General features: G+C 38.0%; 1 protein-coding gene across 2 annotated transcripts; it reads right to left on the reverse strand.

Moving 5' to 3' along the window:
• Positions 1 to 696: 696 nt before the first annotated feature.
• Positions 697 to 9,589, reverse strand: rom1b (retinal outer segment membrane protein 1b). 2 transcript variants are annotated; one of them, XM_028008161.1, is made up of 6 exons: positions 9,117 to 9,589; positions 8,846 to 9,001; positions 5,477 to 5,719; positions 4,814 to 5,001; positions 4,104 to 4,350; positions 697 to 1,878 (listed from the first exon to the last, which is right to left on the reverse strand). In XM_028008161.1, the coding sequence occupies exons 2-6, from the start codon at positions 8,993 to 8,995 to the stop codon at positions 1,621 to 1,623; spliced, it is 1,086 nt and encodes a 361-aa protein (XP_027863962.1). In that variant the 5' UTR covers positions 8,996 to 9,001; positions 9,117 to 9,589; the 3' UTR covers positions 697 to 1,620. The 2 variants fall into 2 exon arrangements, with proteins under 2 accessions (XP_027863962.1, XP_027863961.1); XM_028008160.1 differs by having other exon boundaries at positions 9,113 to 9,589.
• Between the last annotated feature and the right edge of the window lie 834 nt (positions 9,590 to 10,423).

Below are 10,423 nucleotides of genomic sequence, written 5' to 3' on the forward strand. Positions count from 1 at the left end.
ATGGCCATTCTTTTCTTTGACCCTTGAATAAAATAATGACAGAATGCATTCTGTGTTATTCTTGATCCGTTGTTAATTGGAAGAGTGTCTCATATCAAAATAAGATTAATTAATTTATCTCCTTGTCACATGTCAACATTTGTTTGTTATATACCTGCACATACTGAGCCTGAACTTCTTTTTTTCTGTTAAAAGAAAGTCATTCCTTTCCACTGTTGCCACATGCTTGCTTAGAAGAAGTGATTGATAGAAAAACTTTAACAGGAATTATAAACTAAATTTCATTGCATTCATATATTTATTATAAGAATGATTATTCTAGTCTTCTTGTTTCAAGCTAAATATAACTCTTGAAACCATTTGAACCTTAATACTTAACATATTTAATCATTGCCAAATAAATAATTATTGTCATAAAAATAATTATTTCATTATATTTCACATATTTGCTAGTATTTGTAGTTATGATTGGACTAGCCCTGTAAATAACTTGTACACTCGTTTATTAGGAAGTAAGTATTATGTTGTAGTATTTGATATTAAAATCAATTATTTACCCTGACTTTTAATTAGCCTCCATTTCCATTTGTGTTTTCTCGTTAAAGAACCTTGCCTTTTGCAGGTACAGGCAGCAACATTCATGTGCTTGTTAGGTGCTTTTGTTAGGAATCAAAAGAAAACATTCATTGAACTTACTCTGTGATAGAAATTTTATTTCAGAAGATTGTGCACACATTGGGTAAACCTGTACCTATAGGACAAATCACTGTGATACGTTCTTTGCAGATTAAAAACCCCATTTCTTGTTTCATGCCAGCACATTTCATTGGTTTGCTCCAGCTGCCTCTGTGTGAAGGTGAGCGTTCTTGCGTGCTGCTGGAGGGGCTTGTTGGTTACCGCTTATGCAGCAGTTCTGGGATTAAGCGCGCTGGGATTATCAGATTGTTTCAGGGCTGCCAGAATAGATGCGATGACAGCTTCATATAGGCCATCACACTCACACATACAGCATAATCACACACTCTTAATCCGCCTCTGCTTGCTGAACTGAGACAACCCATAATACCTCCATAGTTTTACATGCACAAAAGGAAGCAGACACTACAAAGCAGTTAAAAATGTCTACCTTTAATTTAATATTCATGTGCCAGTTTAACAAGTACCTAAACATTTCATTGCAGTTCAGTACAAACTCTACAGCAGAGAGATGAATAATACAGTGCACATGGGATAAAACTTAGCTTCCTGAGTTTAACTTTCCCAAATTTGACTCAAAACATGTCAGATATGTTTTTCTGTGTTTATGCTACACCTGAGTAAATTTTGAATGTCTTCTAGAAAAAAGAAAAGAAACAAAAAGTACTACACAACCTCGTGAGCGGATTCATGGTGTCCTGCACAGAGAAGATTGATTTTTCCTTTGTGTTGCCCTGTTCATGTTCAAGGGAGCTGTGGCTGCTTCATAGATGGAGCACAAATCAAGCCTACTGGTCTCAAAACCCAACAGGTGTCCTTCCTGCTACCATCCAAGTCACACAACCAAAAATGAAAATAAATAAATAAAACACAGACACCCACTCTGCCTCCCATCATTTTTACATCTTTTTTGTTTTCCTTGTTCTAGCTGGCCGGAGGTGGCGTGGCGGCCTTCGCCGAGGCTTCAGCTGCTTTCTCCCCCTCTTCAGCCCCTGCGACTTCGGAAGCTGGATCGACTTGGGCAAACTTTAGGAGGTCAAGAGCCTTGGCTTTGACTTCAGCGTAGGTTGCCTTCACGTCCTTCTCCAGGATGTAACCCTCACTTTCACCCTCTGGAGACTCCAGAGCCATTGCTCCGTCCACGGCTGTCTGCAGGTAACGCATGCTCAGGAGCACAGACAGCTGAAGAGAAAGAAGAATATAGTCAGATGGCTTGCATAATCCTTGACTTTATTTACATCATATTGCAATTACACACATTAATCCACAGACCATCACAAAGTAGAGCATTGCTCTAAAGTACAAGGAAAAGATAACGTCAAAAATTAAATTTTTACCAATGAAAATCTTTTCTATGTGTTGTACATTTCTTTTCATCATTTGTGACTTAATGTATAAGTGTTGAAATTCTTCTTTTTACAAATTACAGCTGAAAGTGTTTTGGAGTATATCTCTACCAGATTTGTACATCAAGAGACTAAAATGTTTGACCATTTTGCAAAACAGTTTAAGCTCAGTCAGACTGGAAGGACTGCAATGAGCAACAATTTTTCAGACTTGCCAATGTTTTGTTTTTGTTGAATTTAGACTTTTTATATTGAAAACACATGAATATATGTTCAATTGTAATTTTTTTCTGCATGTTAGTCTCATTATTATATCCAAAGACAAACCTCCGCCTCAAGCTTAAAGCTTTTTGTGCGTATCATGTTTTCTTCCAGAATTGTGAGTATCTAGCTCCAGGTATCTTCTCATCAAACATAACCAGCTTCCTCATTCCTGTTGTAGAAAATCATTACCACAGCATGATGCTGACACATTTAGCCGTGACCTGTCTCATGTGTAATTTGGGCTGCGTCATTCTCTTTGCTCTCTAATGTTTCCAGATAATCTTCTTAGGCCTTTGTAATTTATAGAGAGGTGAAATTAAACACATACAGGCTTTATTTACTGAATAGGTGCCCATTGCAATGGATTTTATTTAGGGGTATCAGAGTAAATTGAGCTGAACATAAATTCTGATTTTTATTTGTCATTTTATTTGTCACAGTTGGACTCTTCTCTGTACTGCTCAATCACGTAAAACCCAACAAAACACAATAAAATTTGCTGAAATCGTAAAGGAGGTGTGAATTTGCTTTTCATGTCTCCAGCTGTACTAAAGACAATAACACTCAAACACAATGTTGCTCATCATATTTTGGATCACGCTTCCTTTTTCTGTATTTCAGTCAGCTGCAGGCAATGTGATGCAAAGCCAGAAAAACAACTTGTGCTGGACTTGATGCCTCTATAACATGGCAGCCATCTGTCCCAGTGTGAAGAAGAAGAAGAAATTAACCTGCAGCACTTAGGTTCTGCATTTAGAAGTATGGATTGTGTGATCAGCTGTGGGCAGTGTGTGGTTGTGCATCGACTTCCTGTTTCAGCCTCTAGGACTCGAGAATAGAATGTGACATCAATACCGGGACTTTACAAAGAGATGACAACGCATGTTTGATGGGACCAGAGTAGATGGTGTGTCTGTGATGTTTTTTCTTTGCTTTAGTTGTCATGGGAGGCAGTGAGTCAGACGACAAAAAGGCAAATAAGATTCTGTTTTGTTTTTGTGATCCTGTCACTAAGGACTGTGGGGTTGTTTTTATTTCTTCTGGATTTAGAGACCCAGGATTGTTTTGTTTAAGATTAGGCTTCTACCATGAGTAGCTATCTATGGTTGATAGGTCAATGACTTAGGTCATAGGCCACATAGATTACACTGACACTGGTTACAAACCACCTGACCTTGGTCAGTAACCACTTGACATTAGTTACTGTCCACCTGACATTGACTACTGTCCACCTGACATTGACTACTGTCCACCTGACATTGGTCAATAACCACCTGACATTGGTCAATAACCACCTGACATTGACTACTGTCCACCTGACATTGACTACTGTCCACCTGACATTGACTATTGTCCACCTGACATTGGTCAATAAACACCTGACATTGGTCAATGGCCACCCAACATTGTACAACATTGACAAAAACTTGGATAAGATTGCCAGATTTTAGCCTAGACTTGTTGATACCCTCACACAATTAGCCATAGCCAGTTTAAAAAGTTTTTCTCATAAATAACCTCTTGTCTTTTACTTGGACATGTTTGCATTGCAGAAAATGAGATTTGCTAACATGCCTTTACCATTTTCTGTAATGCAGTTGTAGCCAAGGTCACTCTGTATCTTCAATAATAGAACTGTTTGCATTGTTTTGAACATGTGGTTGGACCATGACTGTTTTTCTTTATTTAAATCTCTGTTCAACATTGATTACTTAAATTGTCAGATAAATGCACAATCTGCTAATAAACTATGAAGTCTGATTTACTTCCTGGCTGCATTTTTTCACCTTTGCCCACCTGAATTAAGATGACTGAGAGCACACCAGGTCCGGTTGAGTTCATCAAACCCATGTAGTAGTCGGTTAAAGCCTGCCTGCAGCCGCGGCTGTACAGGTTGAGCTCCTCTGATTGGTATTCATAGTTGTAGTGGGCCCTGCTATCTGTCAGCTGGTTCTGCAGGCAAGGCCGAGGGGAGGCAGGGTTGCAGCAGCTGAAAGGAACGCCGTCTAACAGGTAGCGGCCATCCACGTTACTCCGTATACGACTGCAGGTAATAGATGAAAACGATGAAGAAGCATAAAGGTTAAAAATGAAAGGAGATAGGAGGAACAAAACCTTTTAAAAAATGTTAAGGGCCTGAGATTCAGCTTAGTGAGAAGTGAAGAGCACATCAATACAAGTGGCACCATGTCAAAACCTCTGTTTACTCATTGACTTTCACTTATTTAATCTTTGACCAACCAACCCTCTCATGCTTCAACCTCTCTGTCTCTTTTTTCAAAACTAAAGGCCAGGTCTATTTTTAAACCATCTCCTCTACACAACATGCTTCCTCTCTTTCTCTCTCTAACATATAGTTTGACCTTTTTGGATGTGAAGTCCGCTCATCTGTCACTTATGCAGCCCAATTCTCTCTCTTACGCCCCACATCACTTTAGATTCTCTGCTTTTGATCTCATTTCTCTTCATCTCATATCATACTTGTGTATTTGATGTTGTTTACTCACTCCTTGACTTCCTGGGAAGTGAAATCCAGGTATCGGTTGCTGACCCACTGAATCTCGAACCAGTCCTTGAAGTTGTTGTTTCCACAGCAGCGAAACTCCATTTGCAGACGATCAATGGTCTCCTTTTGGAAGCAGCGGCCAGGGACGTCCGTATCCTTGTAGAACCGGATGCCGTTCCTCAGGCCCACCTAATAACAAAGAATACAGTTTGCAAAATGTTTTAGAGAACTGTATAATGCAGCAGTTCTAGTACCATGTCACCAGGACCCTCTCTATCTTGGATGTTTTAGTTGTTTTACTAAAACTTAGATGACTGGATGATGAACAGGCTTCAGGCAGAGGATGCTTAAGTAGAAACACATCTAAAACATGACAGATAGTGAGCCTAAAGGATCAAACACTGATGTACTTTGTGCTAAAAACAAAATTTTGCTTTGTTTTTTTTATCTTTAAATGTAACCGGTTTTAAAAATGTAAAGAAATATTTTTCACACATTTTCTTATCAATGTTTTCACCCCGGTTAGCACAGTACTCCTAAACTATTCCATCTTCATCTTGTATTCAAATCAGCTAACCCTTGAAACCTATTAAGGTCACACTGTCACGCTGTACTTCACCCTCTTGATCTGTCGGGCTCAATAACCAGTTTTTGTGACATTCACCTTCAGCGATTCTTCCAGCCTCCCCTGCAGGGCATAACTGAGGACGACCACAGCAAGGAGCAGGCAGCACAGCAGCACGGCCACAGCATACCAGCCCAACAAGAGGACCTTCCAGCGGGGGAAGCGGCTGGCATCCAGAGAGTCCTGGCACACCCGACTGGCAACCCAGTTGGCTCCAATGGAGGCCAGTCCGACCAACATTAGGAGGTTTGGTACTGCGTGGATATCTGTGTCCTCCATCACCTCAAGAACGAGAGAAGAGTCACAGAATGCAGCTGTCACTTTATAATTTCCTCTCCCTTTTCACTTTCTTATCTGATAGATGTGCTTTATTACACCTACAAACTTCATCATGTCTGTACATTTGTTAGATTTTTAGCTTAACTTTAAGTGGATTTATAATACTGTATGTGTCATGTTGCTATTCCAAACCAGATTTCACTATTAATTTAAAACTTTTTTTTAAATTTTGATTATAACAAACTATCCTTAACCATCAGAGAAAGCTGTTACTTTTTCATAACATGCTAATGTTGACATATTAGCAGAAGTAAGCCAAATACTTAAAGTTAGCATCTCGTATGATGTGGATGTCAATGTTAGCTAATGTTAGCATTAAATGTTAGCTAAAGGGAGAATAATAGCTAACTTCTGAGGGAAATAAATTATTCGCTATTAATAGCAATATGCTAAAGATAGCATGTTTGCTAATGTGCAGCCTTAGCATTGTTAGCATTTTCTAAGAAGTTTAATTTTTCATTATATAATTAAGTTAAATATACTGCTCAAAAAAATAAAGGGAACACTTTAAGTGTTAAACACCTGTTTAAGTGTTCCCTTTATTTTTTTAAGCAGTGTATATATTTTAGATTCCTACTGGGGATAGCCTGGAAATATTATCATAATCATTGTGAATTATTTTAGTTTTTTATTGCTGTTATTACTGAACTTTTAAAATGGTTGATAAAAATACATTTTGATTGTAGTTTAACTTTTTTCTTCTTTTCTTTATTTGTGATCTCTAAGACTGTGCAAAAGGGTTGAATTTAATATTCTCTTTTGTGTTTTTAAGTCTCTTTCTGAAATATTGCATGCTTATGTTCCAACTATTACTCTCAGGTCAGCAGATCAGATGCTTCTAACAGCAGCTGAAGTTTATTGTAAATCCAGAGATGAAAGAGCTTTGCAGAGCCCTGACCGTGTGGAATAGTTTGCCTCCACAAAAGACAGGTTTAATCAATATCTTTTTTAAATCTTTGATTCTTGGTCTTTGAGACAAAGTGAGATATTCTAATGATGTCTATTTTTCTTTTTCTTTTTGAATAGGTTTTCACCTTTATTTATTTAAAAAAAAATTTTATCATGTTTTACTTTGCTTGCTGTACAGCACTGTGGTCAAGTATTTGTTTTTAAAGTACAAATATGATTGATTGATTAATTGATTGGTTGATCTTTGAGTTAAAACACTTATCTGAATGTCATCAGTGATAATGCAATTGTTTCCTCAGTACTTCAAACACCATCATATCCATTAGGTAAATAATCCATTGATTGATTGATTGATTGATTGATTGATTGATTGATTGATTGATTGATTGGTTGTCAATCAATCATCAGTTTTGGATGATATTTTGTTGAGTTTTTAATAAACCCTGCACTAATTAAACAAACTATTAGATTTTACCCACTTAACCCAGGGTTACTCAAGGTCAGTCCTCAAGAGTCGATGTCCTGCGTGTCTTAAATATTGCTTAGATATTATTGATTTAACATACCCGAATTAAATGAGTGTCTACTTAGCAGCCGTCTGCTGTGCTAGGAGATATGTTGAGGAGATGAATCAGCCATTTGAATTCGTTGAGTTGCAGCAGGGACATGTCTAAAACATGCAGCCCCCTAGAGTTGGACACCTTTGACTTAACCTAAATTAGTGAAACAATTTGCAAACATTTTAATTTAATGTAATGTTTAATTAAACCTTTGCTGCCTCTTGGCCAGGACTACCTTGAAAAAAAGGGTTTTAATCTCAATGGGACTTTCTTGCATAAATAAAGGTAACATTAAAAAAAAGTGTTGAATGTCGGCAATATTTTAGAGAAAAACTCATGTATGTTTACCAACATTTTTATCTCTTTTTATATCAAAGAGATATAAAAATAAATGTATCAAATTCCAACAAATTATTAAAGTGTAATGATAAAACTTAAATATTTTTTGAGCCTCAGACTATTCTAATTATTTTGATCATCAGCAGGTTTGTGACAAGCTTTAAAAAAAACCCGAACGTTTTATGCCTTAATCAGAAACAAAATCTTACTTTTATTTTTATTTTTATGTATAAATGTTTTACTAGCAAGTTTAACATTAGCTTAGCATTAGCTTAGCATTAGCGCTACTGATTAACTAGCTGAAGCTGGATATAAACCCCAGTTTTTGTCACTTCTCAATTACACATGCTATGACACTGCTTACATTTTTACCAATGATTTATAACACAAACAAAACCACGTTATATACTGTGCTGGCTATTGAAGCAATTTAACAAACAACATGCTTTTTTGTTGTTTGTTAAATTTACAGGTATTCTGTCAAAGCTAGCACTGCTATCTTCTGACCACCTGTAATTTATGACAGTTAATACCCATTGTGTTGGTTCCCTTTGTAATTATCAGTCTTTTTAACAATAAAGTGGAGCAAAATGCAACAAAAAAAAAACTATTAATGTTTTTCTCCACTTAAAGAGAATATTTTTTGCAAATCCTTCCTGATACCATTTTTCAAATGCTTTATCACCCCAGTCACACTGAAGGTTAATCTATTGGATTATCCTTGTGGAGATCAATCGATATACTAAGTCATTCGCTCATGCCTTGCAGCTTTCCTGTGTAGTTGTCTGGATTTCAATGATTCCATCTTTTCTAAAAATCCAATAGTGGCCAATCACATGCGGTGACTGAATGGCTTGAACAAATACACAACTCTTCCAGAGGCTGTAACCTTCACCTGCTGGCCACCTCAGCAATCAATGCACACTGCATGGTAATGATTCTGGAAGAGAAATGCTGAGGTCTAAAAGAAGCTTCTCAGCATGCTGCACCCAACATGACTTTATATGCATGAGTGCGCATGTTGACACTTGTATTTTGTCTGTTTTGTTGTTGAAGGATTAAGCAAAGTTTACATTTAAAGGACAGATAAGCGACAGCGGAGCGGGCTCGGTAAACTGCTACGCTCCGAAGGAAATGTCTGAGCAAACAGTCACATATTTGTCTGACTCTAAATAGACAGATTTGTTGTTTTTAAACTTTAGCACCAGTAGGGCGTGTAGTGTGTGCTTCATCATTCGTGTGAGTGTAAGAGTTGCTCTACCTCGTCTCTACGAAGCAGCTCGATCTTGAGATAAACCCCCAGACAAAAGATGAAGGCCCCACACATTACTGCCAGCCAGGAGAGCAGCCAGAGGCCCTGGGCCAGACGCACCCGCCTCTGCTGGCTGAACTTCATCTTCAGCAGCGCCATGGCTTACTACCATGCAACGATAAGTGCAAAGACAGGGGAGAAACAAGAGATAAGGAGTCTGTCCAGGTGTGATGAAAAGCTGACGGAGCTCACAAGAGAGAGAGAAAAGTGTCATACAAACTTTGCAGCTGGAGTGATCAGTTGTTGGTGCAGGCCTTTTGCTTGGTGAGTTATAAGCAGGTTGAGCTCATCTAAGTTGTTCCAGGTGGAGCGGATAAGCAGGTAGATCCTTGAGATGGTGAAGGACGCAGTCGACCTCAGAGGATAATCCAAATTCTTTCACTCGGTTGGAGAAATGGTGCCGAAAAGATTCCTTGTAATCCAAATCAGTGTGGAGACCACAGCAGAAAAGTTAAAGAGGAAAAAAGATGAAAACGAAATAAGGATGAGAGAGATAATAATCCGTCTCCAGAGTTTACAGGGTTTTTCTAAAGATTTTTTCACAAGGCCGTCTTCCCCCCTTCCTTCAAGCTGAAACCACCTATTTCTTCCTTGTGATGTGATGTTGTCTTTTGATGGCACCCCTCTGGGTCTGTGCAGGTGCAGCGCCCCCCTAAACCGCTGCAGCCATGGTTGGAGGTGAAAGAGACTGGGATAAGTGGTGAGTTCGGAACCGTAATCCCCCATCAGAGTCTCCTGGATCCTATTAAACCCAGGGGCCAATTGGAAAGCAGGCCAGTGTTTGATCAGCAAACTTGTTCTGATGGACACATCACAATGGGCGAGTCTGTTGGTGTATATCTACAATAGGCCTTACCTGAAACCTGTCAGGTTGATCAATATGGAGGCCAAAGAAACAGGAAATGCTTTGTTGTTGTTTGAAGATTACAGGGTTATTGTCTGTCAGAGTCAATAACTGCCAGAGCCTCAGCCTGAGGAATTTCTTCAACTAAGTGACAAAACTGACCTCAATTTGATCATTGTTTCACATAAAACAAATTATTTAGTAAATTTCTCAATTCCCTGATTCCTAGTTAGGAATAATTGGACTTAAAATAAACTTTTATTAATAAAAATAAATAAAATCAAGTCCATATTGTTGGTAAAATGACTCTTGAACAGCATTAACAGCAAAAGTGTGAGGAGAGTTATGCCTGCAGAGAATTATGTGGGGAGGTTGTGAGGTGGGACCAATTGGCTTAAACTGTCATTTTAAGTATTTATGACAGCTTGAATCAGAGCTCCAGTTAGCTTGACGCTAGTTGTATGTTATTAACTTTTACAGTTTCTGGTAAAAGTATTCACACCCCAGTGTTTTATTTGGTATTTCATGCTAAGAACAGCACACATCTTTATTTATACAGATGTATATTGCAAATAAAAACCAAAAAACTGTGACCTGCAAATACATTAATCTCACTTAAATCTGGTTTTCATCTTGAAGGAAGAAATAAAGTTGATGATTGTCACACAAAAATTATAAATGAG

The sequence above is a fragment of the Xiphophorus couchianus genome, chromosome 23 (genome assembly GCF_001444195.1).
Source record: "Xiphophorus couchianus chromosome 23, X_couchianus-1.0, whole genome shotgun sequence".
NCBI lineage: Eukaryota > Metazoa > Chordata > Actinopteri > Cyprinodontiformes > Poeciliidae > Xiphophorus > Xiphophorus couchianus.